The 22,743-nt window shown below is 42.9% G+C and overlaps 1 protein-coding gene across 9 annotated transcripts in view; it reads right to left on the reverse strand.

Annotated features, from left to right (window-relative positions):
• Ptprm (protein tyrosine phosphatase, receptor type M) overlaps positions 1 to 22,743 on the reverse strand; it is a 699,101-nt gene that overhangs the window by 380,996 nt on the left and 295,362 nt on the right. For all 9 annotated transcript variants that reach the window (XM_013353950.2, XM_013353949.2, XM_013353948.2 and 6 more), the window contains exons 5-6: positions 19,252 to 19,367; positions 2,840 to 3,014 (exon numbers count right to left, since the gene is read on the reverse strand). In XM_013353950.2, coding sequence (XP_013209404.2) covers positions 2,840 to 3,014; positions 19,252 to 19,367 — 291 coding nt within the window. The remainder of the gene's footprint in view (positions 1 to 2,839; positions 3,015 to 19,251; positions 19,368 to 22,743) is intronic.

The following is a 22,743-nucleotide window of genomic DNA, read 5'->3' on the forward strand; positions in this document are numbered from 1 at the left end:
GTGGTGGCTCACACCTTTAATCCCAGTCCTAGGGAATCACATGCCTTTAATCCCAGAACTAGAGGGAATATAAAATGGGAGGAGAGAGAGGCTTAGGCTGCTAAGTTTGGAGTTGCCCATCCTTGGTAGAGGTAAGACTTTTCTAGTTGCTTGGCTGCTTTGCTTTTCTGGTTCTCAGGTTGAACCAGAATTTCTGTCTCTGGGTTTTTACTATTCATACTACATGCCATGGTACGCCACGTGCAGACAGCAATGAAAAAAGGACCTGGGCTTGGCTTAAGGAGTTGATTTCCCATGCACGTCTTCTAAAGGGGATTTATAAAGCCTTTACACCCTGGTTTCCCCATCTGTTAAACACTAGCACCCCAACTCATGTATAACTGACTACAGGGTATTCAGTTATACATGAGTTATCTGAAATTATTACTGTGTATTTTAATTTAACTTTTTTTTTCTGAAAAGGTAACATCACTAAAGTAGTAGACTCCCATATATTATCCCTGATATTTGTGCCTGACCCAGTGGCAAAGGCCTGCACTACAGTTACTAGTGAGGCAGAAACGCGTCAGTTGCAGGTTCAAATCTAGCCTGAGCAACTGAAGTCTATGTGGAAACGTGATTATGAACATATAAATGGAGAAGGAGCCAAATCTTCTACCAGGGCCCCACACAGCAGCTGTTGCCAGCATTGGCAGAGCACAGAGATGGAAGACAGGGGTAGCATATCCTGTCAATCAGCCAGGGAACCCACGCTGTCCTCAGACAGGAAGAAGCGGTGCAAACACCGAACAGAAACCCATTCATCCCCCCTTATCTATGCTTTCTCTGGCAGGCTAGAATAGTCTATGTTCCTTCTAACACCCGACAAATGATTTTCCCCGAAGAGGCCATTTTTAAAGAAGGGACCACATTTGCAATGGATGGGAATAACAAAACGGGTGTCTTTCTCATTCCAGGGCAGCAGGGCAGCAGGGCAGCAGGGCAGCAGGGCAGCAGGGCAGCAGGGCAGCAGCTGTAGCTCAGACACAAGGAGATCACCTCAGAGAAGTGCTCTGAGATGGGGGTCAAAGAATAATAACAGAATGAAGAGTATAAGGAACAGCGAGAGGCAGGTAAGGAGGAGGAAGAGAGGACCCTGGCTGGGAGCACCCAGGCCATTTCATCCACACTGAGAAGTCTAATTTTCCCACTACGATTCCTTGACTCCCCAGAGAACCTTCAACAGGGCAGGGTCTGTGGAAAGCTGATGAATTGTAGATCTGTTATGAATCTTAACTTTGAACTCAAAATTTCATCCAGGCAGTCTAATTCAAACTTTACTGCCCATAAAAATGCGACGTGGCAAAAATATATGATTCAAGTAAATATTGAGAGTGTTCTCCCTTCTGCTACACATCTATCAGTGCCACGGGGAGTGGCTGTCAGGATAGGGTCCCTGATAAGCAATATTGTGTCTCCTAAGCCAAGCAATGGGAGACAGAAACTCCACCTGACAGGAGAGGATTTCTCAAGCCCCTGCCAGGTTTTATGACAAAGGCTATGCCTAGCCACCCTGGTTCAACTGCAATGTGGCAGGACGAAGGGCTAAACAAATCATTTGGCATTTAAGGTTTTAAAATCTGGGAGGGGGTCCTGTTGCAGAGTCTCAAATGAAAATTACGGATACTATCTCGGGCAATACGAACACCCCCCCGTCCTCCTCCCCACTGGGACCTGACGCCCATCCATCACCAGTTTAGTTTACTCTGTACAAACATGTGCTTTCTGCTGTTGAAGTTTCCAACAGTCCCATCATTGGGTAATACTATTCTACCTATTTTATGTTGAAGGCAATAGATGAAGAGAGGAGGTATATATCCATGGTTTGCCTCTTCTTAGCTTATTCTGGGATGCAAACCCAGTATTCTTTAAAACTGGCTGCAAAGATAAATGTGTCGCTAATAGGAAGAGTCCACCTTGACATAACCATGTTTGTGATCTATAATCAAGAAATGTAAAACAAACATGTAAATGTAACACAGCCTCAAGGACGTGGCTCGGCGAGTCTGACATTCCATCCCTAGCACTGAAACATTGAAAAATAAAATAAATAAAATATGAGATATTATTTGTCTCCCCCAAGAAAAGCAGGAACGGCCCTGTCACAGTTGTCTAAAATGCCAGCATGGTGCACACGTAAGTTCAAATTATTCAATCTGGCACCAAAAATTGCATTGCCGGCTTGATGGGATAAACTTCCCTGCTCACAAAAAAAATTGCATTAAATGAGATAAAGGAAAATTATTTCCTTTCCGTTTTTTACCTCTCATCTCCCACCTTCTCGAATATAATGACTCTATTTTCCAGTCACACAGAGTTTAGGAAAAGAGAGTAACTGGAACATTATGAAGGCTAAGACAGTGTTATCAACACGGCTTCCATGATATAACAGGGCCTTTTTATATAGACATTGCTTCATTTTATTAACCATCTTGCTATCATAAACACCCTGCCTGGTGAATATTTGCATTTTAAGTGATTTTCTATCAGAAAAAAATTTTATTCCTTAAAAAAAATTTATAGGTTGTAATCTGTATCCACAGAGCTGGCAGAAGCCCTGGTTGAGCACGCAGGCACTGTTCTGCATGTTACTAAACCAACATCAATCACATACGTTTTCCAAAAGCATTGCTCACATGCAAAATGTGTACTTAAAATGCAATTCATCAATACAGCCTATCAGCCAGCTACTATTCGGAACAGACAGGGTAAGTCTGAGCATAAACAAATAATGAACAAACAACTATGTAAGCATGTCTATTTTAATAGGCTATTTGAGGGTATAAAATGCATTAAATACCTTTAACTACCAATTCCGCGTAGTTTGATATCCCAACACCTCCTTCCGTACGAATCATGCAGCGGTACTTCCCAGCGTCTCTCTTGGTCGTGTTGACAACATTAAATGAGGCTATGAATCTTCTGGGACTAGTCACTTTTATTTCCTTCAGAGGAGCATCTCGGACATCAATGCCCTGTGTCAGACAGAAGCAATATCAGCAGTCATATCAAGACCGTAAGACACCTGATAGCGATTATCAATGTCACACTCCGTGTTTATCCCCATGGGCAGATGTCCCATTAAAAACAGCAATTCGTCCCCATCAACAAAACAAAGACTGAAGGCTCCAAAATTAAGAGTGTAAAAATGTGTTGCTCATACCTTTTAAATATATTAAATTAAATGAACTGAGCAGGGGAGAAAATATACCCCCCCCTTTTCACCTTTCTTTCTACAAATATTTGGTTCTTTATAACACTTTCTCCTATACTTTTATGCTTGGCTAGAAAACAAAATTAAGTCACCAACCACTCTATTAGTAACCCAGTCTTTCTATGAGCAAGCAATTACCAAGAATAACACAAAAATGTACACCAGGTACAATCACCATGTCTTCAGTGATAGACCCAGAGGACTGACCCAAGTTTCATCATAATTTTGCCTACAAACACAAAATCCATGGACGTGGACCCGATAAATACCTGATTCTGAAATACAGTGAGGGAGCTGTCTTTCTGTACATTCTGTGCCCCAGTTCCCATGAGGCTGCTTCTACAGTGGGGAAGGGTTGTTTTTAATTATCCCTATACACCAAGCCAACCTTTTATTTACAAACTCTTGGAAATCCAATCATTGCAAGAGATGAAAGCAAAAAAGGACATTGACAAATTCAGTTCTGATGTAGGTGGGTCATCTGTCTATGTGTTATTTTCATTGGTTAATAAAGAAACTGCCCTGGCTTTTTGATAGCGCAGAATTTAGATAGGTGGAGTAGACAAAACAAAATGCTGGGAAGAAGGGAAGTGACTCAGATGCCATGGAACCAGTCGCCAGGTCAGACTTGCTGAATCTTTCCCGGTAAACCACCACCTCGTGGTGCTACACAGATTATTAGAAACAGGTTAAGCAAGATGTGAGAGTTAGCCAGTAAGAGGCTAGAGCTAATGGGCCAAGCAGTGTTTAAAAGAATACAGTTTCTGTGTTATTATTTCCGGGGCTAAGCTAGCTGTGCGGTAGCCAGGCGGGACGAAAAGCAGGCCTGTTTGCCTCCTCACTACACAGTTCTGTATTTTTAATAAGTCTTGGGAAATCTGCTATCTTCTCTAGACTATTTACATTAGTAGAAAACAACAGACCAAGATCAAGGATTATGTCTGATGCCAAGTCCTACGTCCACTATTCATCCAGAAGCCATGCTTGGAGTACCAAGATGTGCTATTATTAAATCAGACATCCAGGGTTGAACACTGACTGGTGGACATCCACCAAGGATGGTCTGGGGGGCGAACGGAAGGACTAGTGTCTGGCAGAAGTCACAGAGGGGAGCCGCTGTACATCACACTGTGGATATGAGAAAGCCGTGTGTGCCCTGAGGGTAAACAGGAAAGTAGCCAGACAAGGGGTAATTGAGGGGAGACCATTCTAGTCACACAAACCAGAAAGGGAAGCCCGATATGGTTAGAAAGACTGGCTGGAGTGACGGTAGCAAGAGGAACTTGGATTTGAAGGCTATACATTAAAATGTTTTCCTTTCCTGCTATACAAATGCAAGGCTACATGAGACAGTAAAGCCCACCTGCGTGGTTCAGTGACTCACACCGCACTAGCAAACAAAACAGCATTTATCTATGATACTGTGGGAGAGTCACTCTCAAGCCATGGGAGTTTGGGGATTAGCCTAACTCGGGTGCTAAGCAAAATGTTATCCTTAAAGTGATAGACCTTCGCAGGGCTCCACTTTCCTTCCCCCGCCCCCCCCAAACAAAAGATTCAATTCACTGTCAGACATGTGCGTGGTGTATGCAAGGTCACTGACGTAAAGACTGGCATCACACATCCCCATCCAAGCTCTGGGCAGAATGAGCAGTGAATTCCAGGAGAGAAGTTGTCAGGATGTCAAACCCCACCTTTTTTTTCTGATACCCTGGGGGCTGCAGCCTCACATCACAGTGTGCAGAAACCATGAGCTTGCTGATACTGAAGCCCGACATGAAACAGACACTCACTCACCCAGTCACTAGCAAAGCACAAAGCCCCCATGTGTTAGGTGCTGCTGTAAAACAGACAGGATGGAGGAACAGGGTTCCCAGAGCACTTAGCTTCCCAAGGACGGGTTGAGCTACAAGCTCTGTACCTTCTCCTAGGCTGCTCCGGCTTGGACAGGGAGAAAGCAGTCAGGAGTGCTGCATTAACAGAGTTCCTGCTACTTAGGAGAAAACATTGGGAGTGGGGAAGAATGGTTCCACCCGCATTATGTTTGGCATTAGCTGTAAAAGCAGCTTTATTTATACCTTAAAAAGTAACAAATCAAAATATAAATTCTGACATGTCTTGATTTGTGTGCTTCACTAAATTTAAAAACCTTTATCTAACCAATAGCACCAAAGGATTAAAAAAATCTGACATGTCTCAATTTGTGTGTTTTACTAAACTTAAGAATTTAACCAATAGCACCAAAAGATTAAAAAAATAAAAAGAAACACAGAGAGAGTTAGCTTTACCAATACATCCAAGAGGAAGAAATTCTCTCTGAATTCCATACATGTAATCTCTGGTAAAATCTCATAATCAAATATTGCTAACAGAAGAGACCTGCTACTTATAGCCTTTAAAATTAGAATGTTGCATTTTTCAAATCGAAAATAAAATCTAACTTCTTGTTAATGAGCAAAATAGTAAACCTAACTAAAAAACTAGTGGAGTATTAGTAAGCACTTATTTACTTACAGGGTGACAAAAATGGGCCAGGGGATTTTTGGTTTTATTGACTTAAGTATATGCCCATAAGAATAAACATGTTTTAAAAGTTTTATTTATTTATTTTTCACTTCAATAACAATTCTGCAGTACTGTTCCTAACAGAGGTGCACACTCTGATCCCTGATCATAGCTTAGAGCTGTATCGTGAGTCAAAGGGAAGGACCCCCTTTTTGCATTAATATTTCTGCTAGAGAAGCAGCCCTTGGGAGCCACTCTGCCTTCATGCTACAGTGTTACTGTGTAAAACACAGAGATCCATACAAGGCCAGGGTATCCGTGAACTCTCAAAAAAGAATCTTTAAACAAAGACCCCACGTACTTCCCATAGGGCAGGGAACCCTGACTGCTCCTGGGACTGGAGAGGGAGGGGGGGAATGGAGGGAGGGGGAGGGGGAGTGGAGGGAGGGAAGGAGGTAGAAATTTTCAATAAAAATAAATAAATTTAAAAAAAAAGAGGAATTAGATTCTTAGCTTTGTCATATGCAAGAGCTAAGTCTAAATCAAGCACTCAACCCCAGGAGCTAATACTACAAACCAAGGGAAGACTTTAATGATCTGAGATCTGGCCCTGGTTTTCTTAACTGTGATGCCAAGATCATTGGTCCAAAAAAAAAAAAAAGTAATCAGGACTGGATCAAAACCACAAATTTCAGTGAGCAGAGCCACTGCTGTACAAGCTTTAGAACTGAAGTTCAGATCCTCAGGACCCACACAGATGACAGTAGGGGTGGCAGCCCACCTGGAATCCCATCCCCAGGACACAGGGACAGAGATTCCCTGCAGTGAGTGGGATAGCCACAACAGAAACAGAGCTCTAGGTGCAGTGCCTTGATAGACAACAGGAGGAGCAATCAAGAAAAACATCTAACGTAAATCTCTGGTTTACACACATATAGCCACACCCATGTGAACACACAAATACCCATGCACACATGTGTATGCAAGCAAAAAAGAACCATTGAGAAAGTAAAGTCCACAGTGTGGGGAAAGATTTTGTAAATCACATAGCTGCAATCTTATTAATTCATCAACAAATATTAAAAATTTCAACTCAAGTTCGGGCAAATTGATGTTTATCTAAAGAAGAAGTGCAATGGCCAGTTGGCTCATGAATGATGTTTGGCATCATCTGCCATTAGGGAAATGCAAATCAAAGCCACGAGGCCATAGCAGTTCATGCTAGGTAAAGACCAGTTTATTGTCAGGTACACGGAAAGTATAAAGCACAGCACGGATGCAGGAAACTGGGACCCTCGCACATGGCTGTTGGGAATTGATGTAGGTGGGTCTTCTTTCTATGTGTTGCTTTCACTGGTTAATTAATAAAGAAAACTGCTTGGCCTGATAGGTCAGAACATAGGTGGGGAAGACAGAACAGAATGCTGGGAGGAAGAAGGCAGTGAGGCAGACACCATAGCTCTCCTCTCCGAGATGGACACAGGTTAGAATCTTCCCGGTTAGCCACCACCTCGTGGTGCTACACACATTAATAGAAATGGGTTAATCAAGATTGTAAGAGTTAGCCAATAAGAGGCTAGAACTAATGGGCCAAGCAGTGTTTAAATGAATACAATTTGTGTGTTGTTATTTTGGGTAAAGTTAGCAGGGAGCAGGGCAGAGGCAGGAAGTGAACTGCCGCTCCTTTCACTGCAGGGAATGATGGAAATATTGTGGAAACATCACTATCCTACAAAAAGCCAAAAATAAAATTACCATAGGACCCAGCAATCCTACTGTCTGAAGGGAGAACTGAAAGAGGCTCTCAGAGACTTGATGCTATTGGTCAAAGCACCACCAGTCACAATGGTTAACATGTGGAAGCAATCTCACTTTCCACCAATGGGAGAATCAATAACCAAGGCGTTGCACACATAGAGCAATCTCATCTGGCCCTAGAAAGGAAGAAAATTCCGACACTGCTACAATGGGGAAGACCCTTACGATGTTATATTAAGCAAAATGCATTAGTCATAAAAAGCAAATACTGTATACTTACACTTGAGTGAAAAAGGCAATTTAAAAACTATATAATCTTATCAATTAGAGATAAATATCATCATTACTTTAGTGTAATGTAGATTTTTTTCTATGTCAGGCTTTATTTAGTTAAGTAAAAATCTAAAATGATAGCCCAAACCATACAGACAGGTTTATATCTTTCTTTAAACATTTGGTAAGGTCTGCAGACCTTTTCATATTTTATATATTATTAGATAGCTGATGAATAAAACATACATATAATAAGAACTTTGGTTATGAGACTCCAAATATTCAACAGAATGCTTCTATTTAATTTTGTGGTATCATGTGGCTTTTATAGGATGAAATTATTTTTCTTACTCGATAGGATTTTAATAAGAAAATTAATCTCACTTTTATTATTTTTAAAAATGGCTGTTGGGTTCTCAACCCTTAAGGGAATATCCATCATTCCTATAAGACTTGGGGAACATCTCAGTAAAAGGAGCAGAGAAAATGGAGGAACTCGACAATGGGGAGGAGAACAAAGACACAGTCTCTGGGACATGCCACCACATTGAACTCATGGAGTCACAGTGGCGCAGGGACCAATAAAGGGCTGCGCAGGGCTGGACTCATCATCCCGCAGACATGGGATAGGGAGGAGCACAAGGGGTCTGACTCCTCCTGCAGCTCCTGGCAGATGATGACTTTGGGGCAACAGGAACTCTGGTTTAAGTAGAGGTGTGTTTGTTGAGTTACCCATGCTCCACGGGAAAGTTCCACACACATGAACCAGGGAACAGCCCTGGTTAAACTCAACGAGTCACACAAAAACAGTCACACAAAAGCCATGATAGTGGAAGGGGACTTGCTGGGACCAGGCTTTAGTGGAAGGAAGAGGCATAAGGGAAGGTGGGTGCCAAGAAGGAAAAGAGCATAGTAAATATGTATATGAAGCTGTCAATAAGTAAATTAATACTGGATTTTTTAAAAAGAATAATTCCCTATTAGACACCAAGGCCTAAAATATGTTGACCTCTGTACAGGACAAAGATTTCTTGAAATGTACATCTTAGGGAAATAAAAGTGTGGAGTTTTCAAAAAGAGAATATTGAAACCCTTTCAGAAAAGAGTCAGTGGGTGCTACCAAGTGCATTTAGCATGGGGAGCTACAAGAACATATTTAAATATCTGATATAGCAATTTACTCATAGTGATATATAGATAATTTAGATATATAGATAATCTATGCTTATGATATTACCAAGAATTGTATACAAGTCTAAAAATCCTATTTTGGAGTTAAAGGTTCCTAATTCAGGCAAGAGCTGAGGTTGAGTCAGAGGAGGAACAAAAGGAAAAACAAACAAACAAGCAAGGCTTCTCCTGGAAAAGAGGGAGGAAGTGGCTGTGTCCTGGCTGAAGTGGCAATGCGTCAAGCTCTGGAAAAGCTGGGGAAAGCAGCAGAAGAGGGGGAGCCCTGCAGGGAGGGATCAGGCATGTTCAGGGTCCCAAGACAGCCTGAAGAAGCCAGGGAAAATGTGAGAAAAGGGTGGACTGGTCTCTGGGAAAAACAACAGCAGCAGCAACAGCAACAAACCCACTCATCGGATGGGGATTTCTCTTCCCATTCTCCATAGTCCTGACATCACACAACAGTGGGAGCCCCCTTGTCTCTGGATGTCGAAGAGTCAGAGAAACCCAACAGACATGGGATTCGAGAGGAGCTGCTGCCAGAGGGATGCTCTGAGGAACATCCACATCAGCGTTTATGGAAAGAGGATGAGGGAGAGGAGGGAAGCAGGAAGAGACCTTGGTCATCCGTCTGCACTGTGGACCAGCTACAGCAAATGCTCCCCTAGCTCATTCCACCCATTACATAAGGTAGTATTGTGTAAGGTATTGCAGGCAAAAAGAGACAGAAATAGTTGTAGAAATAGGAACATCCCTACCTAACCACACCTACCTGACACATTCAAGGAAGGCTTGGCCAGAACGGTAAATGGTTTTCAGGAAGTGACTGAAGGATTAAATGAGGTGATTTCTAGAAGCCTCTGAGTCCCCAGAGTCACTCTCTCTGCCTGGAACTAACTGGAGATTGTGAAGATCCCGGACCACTGGTGAAGTTTGGAAAGTCTTCTAAGCCCCTTGCCCTGGGGGGCCTTTTCTATGACAGCAATGACCAGACAGTGTAATATGTTAGAACCCTGGGCACCATCAAGAAGTCAGGAGCCCATGGGGAGGCCACCTTTGCTACACTTACACAGCTGGACAACGAGAACACATCTTGCAGGCAGAGCTAACAGGATGCCCAAGTGACATCTCCCCATCATGCCCAGCGTGAGAGAAATGCAGTCCCACTAAACACCAGTGCCTCATCTCTTAAAAAGAGACAGCACAGTGCACAGCGGTCAACAAGAGAATCCAGAGAGCTCTTTATGATATAGGCCGTCCTGCAAGACAGCAAAGACAGAAACAAAGCAGGGTGTTCTCATGTCAGGGTAATCAAAGGATCGTTGCTCTGACTTTTGTGAGCTTCAAGAAAAGGCCCATAATGATGGTGCCTGAGAGGAAATGGTCTCCCTGGGTCGAACACGGCCTTTGTGAGTCCCCGAGCACTGAAAAGTGTGCACGTGTTCCAGTGTGAGCAAGCCAGGAAGCCGTACAGATAGTCATCTCAATTATGCTTATACACCCTTCTTTAGGCAATGGGCTCACTGAAGACTTCCAAACGAGCAGTGATTTACCACCAAAAGGAATCACATTACGTCTTTCAGGAATATCTATGCCATAATCAGAGCAATGATTGAAGGAAATTGAGGCCTAGGGAGTGAGCAGCAGTTTGAGTAAATTAATCAATCTCAGGCATTTTGGAGCCGTTCTGAGTGGCTGAGCCTAGCAGACGACAGGCAGGGCCCTTGCTTGCACAGTCCCACGAGTGAGGATGAGCTAAACGGTCCAGTCCCCCAATGCAGAAAGAGGAGTGGTCACCCATTTTTAACCAGGCTCCTCTGCAAGATGCAGACTACATTCTCACCATTGAGGCCACGGTGGACCATGAGGGTGGAGGCAGATTTCCCCCTTTAGCTTACATCATCTAAATGGAACCTTCCCTGAATAGCTCAGCAGATCTAGGTTCTTCAGCCCGTGGCCATTTTCTGCTTGAAAATGAAGACACCGAATTGCTGAACTGAAGGCAAGCCACAAAGTACGTTAGCATCTGCTGCTCTCCCTCTGGGAGCTGAGCCAGGGCCACGCCTGCCTTCCTTTCTCATGGGAGAGCCTCGGATTCTTGGAAGAGGGATAAACAAGGAAACCCCATGATGAGCATGGGAAAAACATAAACAAGAAAAAAGCTGTGCGAGGTTTAGGGTTCATAGTCCAAAGGCGGGTGTGTTTGTGTGTATGTGCGTGTATGCACACGTGTGCTTGAGAGAGAGGGGGTTGCATGCGTGCGTGCGTGGATGTGTGTATGTGTGTTTGTGTGTGAGAGAGAAAGAGACACACACACACACACACACACACCACACCACACACAGAGAGAGAAGTCAGTGGAAGATGCCAAAGCCTCTCTTCTGCCCTCTGACTTCTTCACCCCCCAACTCCTAGTCCAAACTCATAGCCCGATTTCCAATCCCACTGTGGTTGCTATGCAGCAAGCTCTCCTGCCATCACCCTAATTTCCGTGCCTTTACCCCAAACATGCACCAGCTCTAACAGCCTCCTTTGACCAAGTTCCATGGAACCACTAAATGACTTTGAGTAATTAGATCACTCCAGGATCTCTCTAGATAACTCACATGCTCTCAGGGACAGAGAGTAAACCCCGCTCTTTAAATCAGAGTAATGCAAAGCCACACTAGGTTGAGACATGTGCTAGCTGGAAGGCTTTCAGCCATCTCTGAATGCTCAGATCTGTCAGAGAGATGCAGCTGGAGATGGGGAGCCGACTAAGACAATAATGGATGTGATTTTCAGCATTGATTTAGACAGTAAATGGTTCCTATAGCAACAGCAGACAGTCCACTTTCTCTGCTCCTGGTATTTTCTGTGTGGTAAGTGATGTTAAATTTATGCTTTAATATATATGGTGTAAAATACTCAAGTTAAGCCTGCTGAAGGCACCATAATTTTACCTCTTTTACGAATCATTTTGTAGCTTTTATGGCTAATAACAAAACGGTTCTGATATGCAGTTGTGATTTTTTTCCCCCATTATCTATAAACGAAGCTAAAAGCCGCTGTAGACCCGGCATGTGACCAGTCCTCCCTCAGCAGCCAGAGCAATGCATGTGTGAGCTCTCACACACATAAACACAAGTTAAAATTCTAACTTAATTGGCAATTTAAATTCCTTACCAAAGTTCACAAGTCCTTGACAAATGTCTAGGTTTCCCACTGTGCTAGGCAATGAGCATTGTGGGTTAGGAGACAGTTTCTAGACACAGGTGTCTGACCATGAATTCTAGCTACCACCGATGCACCCCTAGGAAAGTAAACAGAATTTCCCCCGGCCTCAGCTGCACCTCCTATATGTGGGAATGGAGTTCTGCAAGGATTAGTGAAAAAAATCACCAACAAACCAAAAATCAAGCTCAACTATCACCCAGCAGAGTACCTACCATCCAGATGTGCTCTGTAAACATCATTATGTATGTTTCCAGCATCTGTAGAAATCAGTGATATAAGCAGTGTTCCTGTGATCTGACTCATTGGCTCCCTGATCTCTGCTCATGAGAATCCTTTTGGCATCTCTCTCCATCTCTGTCTCTCTGATGTAGAAGGTTCTTCTGTCTATGTGTTTTTTTCATTGGTTGAATAAAGAAACTGCCTTGGCCTTTTGATAGGGCAGCACTTAGATATGTGGAGTAGACAGAAAGGAATGCTGGGAAGAAGGGAGAAAAAGAGCTGCCGCCATGGGACTGCCTGGTCAGACATGCTGAATCTTTCCAGGTAAGCCCCAACCTCATGGTACCATACAGATTATTAGAAATGGTTGAATCAAGATGTGAGAGTTAGCCAATAAGAGGCTAGAACAAATGGGCCAGGCAGTGTTTAAATGAACACAGTTTCTATGTGATTATTTTGGGGGTTAAGCTAGCTGGGCGGCCAGGACAAAAAATAGGCCCTCCCTCCATCAACATCTCTCTGTATCAAACCAAAAGCATCTAAAATTGCCTGAGCTCAGAAAAGAACTACAAGAAATTATTAAACTTAGAAGTAAGTCTTTTTTTTTTCCAGATAGGGTTGATTATAACTAACTAAGTAGAATCGTAAAACAAACTCTCAAAAGAAAAAAAATTACAACCATTTCTAGACCAACAACTTAAAAAAAAAGGTTTAAAATCCATGTGAGGTTGTATTTTTCCTCTAAGAAAGCACTCCCAAATTAGGCGCTCACACGGAATTAGATTTTTATAAAGGGTGGAAGGGCTGGGGTCATGCAGCCACTACTCTGGCAGGGGTGTTACCAGGGGTCAGTTCAAGCAGAATGGCCTTAGAGGTATATTTCTATGACTTTTCTCAGGTCATATGACAATTGTTTTTAAAAACATAACTTTGAGAAAGTGATATAAAGGAAAAGTAAGCTACAGGAAAGGGCGGAGAGTGGAGATTTAGGAAGGATGAGACCCGCCGACATGCCAGCTAACAGAGTCTGTTTTTCTTAGTCTGCCTGGACCACTTTGTATGATGCCTATTGTCTATTCTAAACCCACAGATAAGGATGCATAAGGTTTGACCCTTACCTCTTTGTGTTAAAGACCTTTCCTGTGGCCAGAAGCCAGGGACTAAGCAAGCATCTGGGATATTTGTCTCACCATAAAATTGGCCTCTGAGGTTCACCTGGAGAAGACATTTTCTCCATAAAGGCTCAGAAATCTCCACACATCACTGAGTGTCTCACGGGCACTTACTATCCAGGTGCTGGATAATGCCAGTGTTTTGAAAGTCTCCTTCATAGTAACTGCATTTTAAAACTAAATTTTGTCTTGTGTTTACATGTATGGCTGAGTGCACGTATGTGTTTGCATGTGCTCCTGCACAGGTACCATGGCAGGCGTGTCCATGTCGAAAGACAAATTATGGAAGAGTTTTCTCCTCCAGCATGTGGGTCTAGGGGTATCGGACTCATGGCATGAGGCTTGGTAGCAAGTACTTTAATTCCTGAGCAGTCTTGTAGACCCTGGCAACTACATTTTATTTCCCTTTCTATTTCTAAGAATGGGTGCATACCATAAAATCATTTGAAAATACTATTTTGTTGGATTATTTATAATAAACATCAAATTTCATATAGCCATGAATAGCTTCAAAAGTCAATGACTGCATAATAAAAAAAAAAACTCAGAAAATACCATGGACAAAAACAAAAGCATCCAAAGAAGTAAACTATACATGAAAAATGTAAAATGTTTTAATTATGTTTTTTCCTCAGTTTGTGCATTTATTTGTATGTATGTATGTGTGTGTATGTGTGAGTGTACATGCATTCACACGTGTTAATGCATGTGACTATACATACATATTCTCTGAGGTATTTTCAAAGTCAGACTTAAAAAGTAATGGAGGTTGATAACAACATGAAATATGAAATAAGGTCTCATTTTGGGTATTTGGGTGGTTTACATACACACATTTGATTTTAGTGTCTTGAATGGTAAAATACCATATTTAAATGCATGCACTGCCATATCTGATGATACCTATCAGCCATCTGCAAGAACTTCACAATCTCATAGCTTTACACTGCACAAAACGCTTCCTTTAAGACTGCAGGTAGAAAGGTGGGTGCTCGTCCTAATGAGTTTTATCTTATTTATTTTTTTAGCTCTGCACTTTAGAAAAATCCCTCCCACATAGACACTGACCTCACCCACAAGGTGAGATGTATCTCTTAGTCATGAAAGAGTGTCTCTTAGGAGCTGGAGAGTTAGCTCAGCAGCTAAGAGTCCTTCCTGAGCTTCCAGAAGATTCAAGTTTGCTGCCCAGCACCACACCCAGCTGCTCACAACTGCCTGTAAGTCCAGCTCCAGGTGATCCGATGAACCCTTCGGGCCGCCGAGGGCAACATCATCACACATACAGCACACATTCACACAAACACACGTACACACACAAAAATAAAATCTTTAACATTTCTCTTTATTACTTAGGTTTCCTCATATTTATTAATATTTTCTGATACTTTAATAAAGTGATACTTAAAGTATGTTTCAAATGAGTAAGCGTTTCATGTAGGTGTGGATTGCCATGTACCTAGACTATACACGGATGCACGGACACACAGACATCTTCCCTCAGTCAGGTCCTTGGTGTTAATAGTGTGACAGGGTCATGGTAAAATCTTTGAGGTACACATCTCCAGGTCACCCACATTGCCGAGAGGATGACACAGAGTTTGATGTATACAGCAGGGCAATTAGGTAGAGACAGATAAAGGCTTCCACTATCCCTACTACACAGTTCAGTCTGCAACGGACAGGGCTGACGCTCCATCCCTTATATGGCAAACAGACGTAACACCACAGGGGGGACCCCCAAGAAGCTCCACGCCCAATGCCTACTACTGTGGGTGTTCTAAAGGCTGCCACACAGCAATAAAAGATTTGCTGATGGCGCCACTCGAAAGCACCCATATGTCCCCAAGTAAACATCCATCATAGATTCCGAAACTTGCTTTGCTCTTGGGGATATTCATACCATAGAAGAACCTAAAAAATGTATTTTTCTTCTCATTCAGTTTTGAGCATGGATCTCAGAATTACCTTAAAGACCCTATGTGACGGCATGCAGAAAACCCCTTTAGTAGCTGCTGCAGCTCCAGAGGCATTGTGTGTGGACTGTCCCTCATGAGAGATGTTTGAAGAAGTAGTCAGTGTTCAGCTTGGTTCAGATTTTCAGATGTCTGCGTATAGACAATGAGTTAGTAACAATACAGATCTAGGGCTAGGGAAATGTTTGAGTGGATGGATAAAGAACTTGCCACGCAAGCTTGAGTCCTAGAATTTTGATCCCCAGAAACCACACACAAAGCAAGTGGGTATGGCAGCTGCCACCACTCGGCGCTCTGGACACAGACAGGGGACCTACTGGGCAAACTGGCGAGCTAGACCAGATGGAGTTGGTGTATTTCAGGTTCAAATGCAGACTCCAACTCTATAAATACAGTAGGAGAGTCACCAAAGAAGACACATGGAGGCAATTTTAGTTGCCTATATACACATGCATACACACCCATATGCAGGTACATAGGCACCTACATATACACACGTGCACATATACACAAACAGGCACATATACACATAATATAGTATTATTAAAAATAACATCCCTATCTACAAAATATTCTCAGTTAAATTTCATATATACCTATGCACATAGGCTGAAAGTAAGTTTTAGAATAGCTTAATAATTTTGTGTGCGGCTCTTCTCCATAAGCTGCTCATAAAATAAATGCTTTCCCATGCAATGCCTACTCAACCAGAAGTCATCAATAATTCCGTAGTAGCATTATTTGATCAACCCAAGATTCACAAACCAAATAGCATCCTTAGAGGAGGACAAACTAAAGTTCACTTAAGAACCCAGAGTCCTGTAAAATCAAGGGCTATCATGCTCCATCTTGTTGTAGGCACATGAAGAATTTCAGGTATGACAAAGGCAGGTGATTAGGAAGATTGGGAAAAGAGAAAAAGGAACACATCACAGGATAACACAGGACAGATTCATCAATATTGTAATACTAATCTAACAGAACATGGAAAATAGAGAGGCCTTGGACACAGTATGACATGAAAACCATACTGAGGTGTTTATGTACAATTGACCCTCAAATCCACAGGCTTTGCACCCAAAGATTGAAAAAAAAAACCCAATAAATCAAAAATATCTTGAAAGCCAGCATTGTGGCTTCTGCCTCTTGTTCTAGCCCTTGGGAAGCTGGGGAAGAAAAATATCCCAGGCTACACAGTACATTCCAGGCCAGCCTGGGTCTATAGTGCAATCCTAGGACAAGAAAAAGAAATTGTTTACTGAAGACACATAGACTTTGTCCTTGTCCTTAGCTCCTGAGCAGTTCAGCACAGCCACCAATACACAGCATTGACATCCGGGTAGTTACTGTAAGCTATCTTGAGATTATTCCAGTGTTTGAGACTGTGTGTGCAGGTGACATACAAACACTGTGTGATTTTATATAGGGAACTTAAGCATCTGAAGACTATGCTACCTAGAGGCTCCTTACTCCAGGGACATCGAGGGACTACTGTTAAGGTACCAGTTACATGCTGCCTTTACTTTTTCATTCCAATTTACTACACTCATTAAGTTTTGCCTCAGCTCAGTTACTTTTAACCCTTGATTCACAATGGAATCACCTGGACAACATTTGATGGAATACTGAAGGATGGGTCCCTCCTTTGAACCCATTAAATCAGAACCCAAGAGTAAGCTAGATATTTTTTCATCTCCCAAGGTAACTCTATAGTAGAGGTAGGATGGAAAAGTCTATAACAAGATACTCTCTCTTCCCCCCAGACAGACATCAGCTGTCTCTTTATATAATGCTACAGCTGTTCCAAACCAATACTTCCTCTACTAGTAATGAACTGAAGACTGGAATTCCAAATGGAGTTGAAGCGAAGGATCCCACATCTAGGATAGTTGTAAAATCTAGAAGCAGATTGTGTCCAGTGTGCTAGTGCGTCCTGGGGAATATCCCCTGTCATTTCAGGCTTGGGAGCTCACACTTTGCATCATCCCATCCCAGGTGGTGTGCCTAAGAAAGACAAGCGCAATAAACTAGTTTTCCATAAATAATTTAGAGCCGTACAGGTAGTGATGAAAATAATAGTGTCATTTTTAAAAAGGTTGTAAACGCTTTGTGGAAAATGTTAATATAAAATGTCTATCTCCTTCATCAAGCACAACAGACAGCTGATCAGGATCTCATTAACACAAACATCCACCCACTCAGGCAGCAACCCTATATCCCTAGCGTGATAATTTCAAATACCCAAGATGTGAGATTAAGAAGAAGAGAAGAAGCTAAAGGCTTATATCAGTTTCCACTTGCTACAGAAAGCTTTTAAAGTAGTTAATACGGAAGTTTCAGGAGCACAGAAAACGGTAAGGATGGAACAAGGACATGGGAGTCTGGAGTTCTAGACATATTCCTCCTTCCTGGCAGAAACATCTTTGACAAGGGCCAGGATGTGGGAAAAGGGTGGCATCAGGCAGAAGGGTAAGGCACACTCAGTTTGGTGGTCCTGAGCCACCCTCTGCTCAGACCACATTCCTGCCTGACAGCCCCCATCGGCTCATCCTAGACGTTCAGCTACTTTCCAATCCCTCCAGCAAACAGCAACAAATGTGGTGATTAAAGGTGATAAATGATTTAAAAATTATATAACTGGGCCACGTCACAGCCACCATGCCACGGCAGCCGTTTAAGTACGGTACGAAGCAGAAACAGAACCAGTACAGGAAGGGAAACAAGAACGTGGGAGCTGCCTACTGTGAGATAGGGAATAGGGAAGGGTTAAAACAGAGTGCTTCAGCTTGCTAGCAAACTCAAAATTATAAATAAAATAATACAATCAAAATGTGAAAGGCTTGGGGCTGTGTCTCTGAGGGAGCGCCAGTCTAGCATGCATAAGGACCCGAGTTCGATCCCATCCTGGTAAAAACAAACAACCGAAACTCCACACAGAACAAAGGAAGGAAAGGAAGGGAAAGAGATACTCTAGGAGGACTGAGGGATGAGCAGCCTGGAGATTAAGACTTAAAAGAACCAAGATGCAATGCGAGTGGAAGTCACCAAGGAGAAGAACACCCACCCCCATACCCCGAAGTCCTGGGGTAGGGGGAGAAAGTCATAGACATCCACTTAATCTGTCAGACCCCTCAGACAGCACACAGGCTCAAGGGACTGCCTGTCATACAGAATGTACAGAGCAGGTCCTGAAGGACTTAAGCTGCACAGCCGGGCCATGCTTATATGAAAATACATATACATATACATTTACATACATAACTTAAATGCTTGAAATTAATGTGAGTTGCTCAAAATGCAGCTTACAGAAAGCTCCGCAAAAGCAAGCCCTTCATTTCTCTCTCTCTTGGTGTGTGTGTGTGTGTGTGTGTTTGGTGTGCATGTATGTGTGTGAGTGACTGGAGTCAAATTCTTTGGGTTGTTTTCCTTCCGTGAAAGAGTAGGAAGAGGCACAGTAGAATTTAATGTTCTTTGTTAAATCTAATTTGACAAAATTTGTCAAAGGATATCATCAAAAAAAAGCAACGGGAAAAACAGAAATTCCAAAGAGACAAGTAATGACAATTGCCTTGCTTAGGCTGAAGACCTGGGGATCTAACTGATGTGGGCAGAATGTTCTAAAGCAGTGACTGCTTTGGTGTCCCCAATCCCTCCTCCAGGATGATGCGGCTGTCCTTCTGCTGCCCGCCAGGACAGTGAACGCTAGTGCACATACCTGCAGCCAGAGCCGGTCCCCAGCCACCGTCCTGCCTATGGCGCTGCACTGGAAGGTAGCAAACTGGCCGGCATTCACCTCCACATTCTGAATCCGCAGGAAGTGGGGCGTTCTAGCTGCATGAGGGAAGAGAAGTCAAGGAATTAGAAGTGGAACCTCAATGGAACACCCACTCATAACGAGTAGACACGCTCCCCATGGGGGCCTTTTCACTGTGTTTGCCTTGGGAGAAAGAAAATTGGTAAAGTCTATGAAAGCTTGAAAGGTATCTCTGTTGTTGTGAAGGGCATCATGGGAAGATACTGGTGTGTGTGCTATGTGATGACAGAGAGAAGGGGGAGAGAGGGAGGGAGAGAGAGGGAGGGAGCGAGGGAGGGAGGGAGGGAGCGAGGGAGGGAGGGAAGGATAGAAAGAGAAAGAGAGGGAGAAGGGAGGAATGGAGAAAGGGAGGGAGGGAAAGAGGGTGAGAGAGAAAGATGGGGGGGGAGAGAGAGAGAGAGAGAGAGAGAGAGAGAGAGAGAGAGAGAGAAAATCAGGCAATCTGGGATAGAACCAAAAGAGAAGATATTTCATTGTTCCTGCTGTGCAAATTACCGTAGCTCAGCAGTCTCCTTGTAATAACAAATCTGTATTAATAAAGATTATGCTGATGCCTAATTGATGTTTTGAACAAAAACATATTAGATATTTATACTTGCAATGTGAAAAGAACAGTAAGAAGTTAAATGATGTTGTCAAGGAAACTTTGAAACCCAAATACAGAGCTGTGCATAATATATATTTTAATACAACTAATTGGTATGCGCGATCACTCTGTAATATTTCCCAGCTACCACAAAATACTATCCCGATAGACACACTCTGGGAAGGATGCTGGGCCTAGCCAAGCTGGGTGAGTTTCACTGATTCTTGTTTCTAAGTCAAGAAATCCATCTGCTATGGGCACCTTCTCCTGGTGCCCCTGTCGGTCACGGACAGTTATGTCCAGAAAGGGTGACTCTGCTCAGCCTGAGAAGTATACTTAAATGTCATGCAAACTTTATTAGGGAAATTCTCCTATTGCATGACAAAGTCACAGACAGGGAAAGGGGCGAGAGCAGAAAGGAAGTGCGGATACAGCATTTTCTGGGTGGGGCTGATGAGACCAGATTCATTATGCCTCCAAGTATCCATCCTCTCATTGGCAGTGGGTCTTGAATGGTGTCCTAGTCTGGGGACCCAATAACTGTAAACCCCACACTCACACGAGCCCAAGCAGAACTTAATTAGAACTGCAAGTGCACTGCAAACAAAGAACAAGGAATTTTAATAATAAACCTCATTATTATTTGGAGGCCAGCAATAATTCACTGTGCTCACGATGCTTAGTATGCAAACTAGTCTAAACGCCCCCTCACAGGGCAGGGCAGCGATGGACCACTGTTACTCAGCATTCACTGACCAACTTCCAATTCTAAGAACTGTTTCACTGACTCAATCAAATTACCCCTTACTCTTCGGTCTTTGAAGACCTCTGAAAAGCATCCCTAAGCCAAATGTCTCTTCTACCTTCTTCTGGAGGCTCTGGAAAACCCAGTACTTTTGATTAAAAGGGTGGCCCTTGAGTTTTATGTGCCAGAACTTTCCCAGGGAACACTCACACAGATTCTATGAGGTGGCTGTTTTCTCTGTTTTGGGTACAAGGAGACTTGTGGGCAGGCCCCTTACTAGTACAGACTTCCATTTCCAAAGCCTAGGCCAGCCTGCTACATCACTTCACCCCTTCTAGGCTTCCTGTCATCTCTGTCTGTCCTGGTGGTCCCCATCCCACACCAGGTGGGCGTTTTCCTGGAATTCCAGTAGCGCTGATCTTTCCAGAGAGTCCCAGCATTCTCTCAGCTTGTCTTTGGACCTTCAGTGATCATGGTAGCAAGAGCAGTGAGCTTGGTGCTACTGTCTCCCACCAGCAGACTCATGATGGCGTCATTAAATTAACTGAATGTTATTTGCATTAATAAAACCACAGGCATGCAACCTTTAGAGCTGTTTGCCAGAAATTCCTATTTCTATAGCAGAATTTTTCCTCCCCACCTTCACACTTGACCTTTGACTCCATTATTATATTTTTTTTTTGATTTTTCGAGACAGGGTTTCTCCATAGCTTTTTGGTTCCTGTCCTGGAACTAGCTCTTGTAGTCCAGGCTGGCCTCAAACTCACAGAGATCCACCTGCCTCTGCCTCCCTAGTGCTGGGATTAAAGGCGTGCGCCACCACCGCCCGGCTTCCATTATTTTTTTTTAACCATATAAAAATTATATCAATTATTTTAGGCTTATCTACACCAGAGGAACCAAATATTAATACAGACCAGGAAGACTAGTGAGATTTGACTAAATTAAAAGGGCTACACTGAAAATGAGTTGTTTTCTTATCAAAGAAACTGATTACAGCCGATTCTCATCAAATACTCCCAAACACACATACACACTCACTTCCTCTCTCTCTCTCTCTCTCTCTCTCTCTCTCTCTCTCTCTCTCTCTCTTAGATGATAGATCTCTCTCTCACACACACACACACACAGATATAGATAGACAGACAAACAGACAGATAGATGGTAGGTAGGTAGTTAATAGAATTAGGTTGGCATCCTACTCTGAAAAACCTAAACTATTTTTAAAGAGTGAACATGATGTAGCAGGTAGAAAATTGCACAACTCATGGGACAGGCTAAAAGCTAAGCACACAAGCACTAAAACCCTAAACATAATGCATGAAATTATCTTCAGTTTATACATATGAGTGATAAATAAAATGTGAATGGATTCCACATTTAGACTCCCATCTCACAGCCAAAATTATGCATATACAGAATCCTTAAAATATTCTAACACATGCCTGCTTTTAAGTGGTTTGGGCAAAGGATATTTAACACGCAAATCTATTTCAGTGCAACCCTCGCTAATTAGACTGGAAATATCTCCAAATATTCACTCCACCTATAAAACAGTTTGAAGTTCACCATTTCTAGCCATGTACGCATCAACACATAAACGAGAAAATGATGGCATTGTGCCTCCTCTGTCCACAGTGGATTTGGCAAAAATCAGTTCTTAGTTATATCTCCCAATTCTTTCACATTGGGAATTTTCTGGCCACAGCTTTCTTGTGACTCTTAGGTAGGCATGTCTCAAACAGCAGATAGTTCAGACTCCTCTGGAGGGGCTGTGAAATCTACTCCCCGCCAACAACCCAAGAGTGGCAACCCTTTCAAGGCATCCCAGCCCTCATCAGCCCAGGGAGGAATCTTCAGGCCCTCTCCACTAAGGCAAGTGTTCCTCAGGTACCAACCTGTTTCCCAGCCTTCTTCCCTTCCCCTCCTCCCCTGGATTCAACTTCCAGCATCAAGGGGCCATTTCCACTCTCTTTCACGGTTATTCTTTCTCATCCCTTCCAAAACTGCTTCTGAAATTCTCTTTTCCAAGTCATGAGGCAGCTTTCTCTCTGTTCAGTCA

This window comes from Microtus ochrogaster, unplaced genomic scaffold, assembly GCF_000317375.1.
Source record: "Microtus ochrogaster isolate Prairie Vole_2 unplaced genomic scaffold, MicOch1.0 UNK20, whole genome shotgun sequence".
Lineage (NCBI taxonomy): Eukaryota > Metazoa > Chordata > Mammalia > Rodentia > Cricetidae > Microtus > Microtus ochrogaster.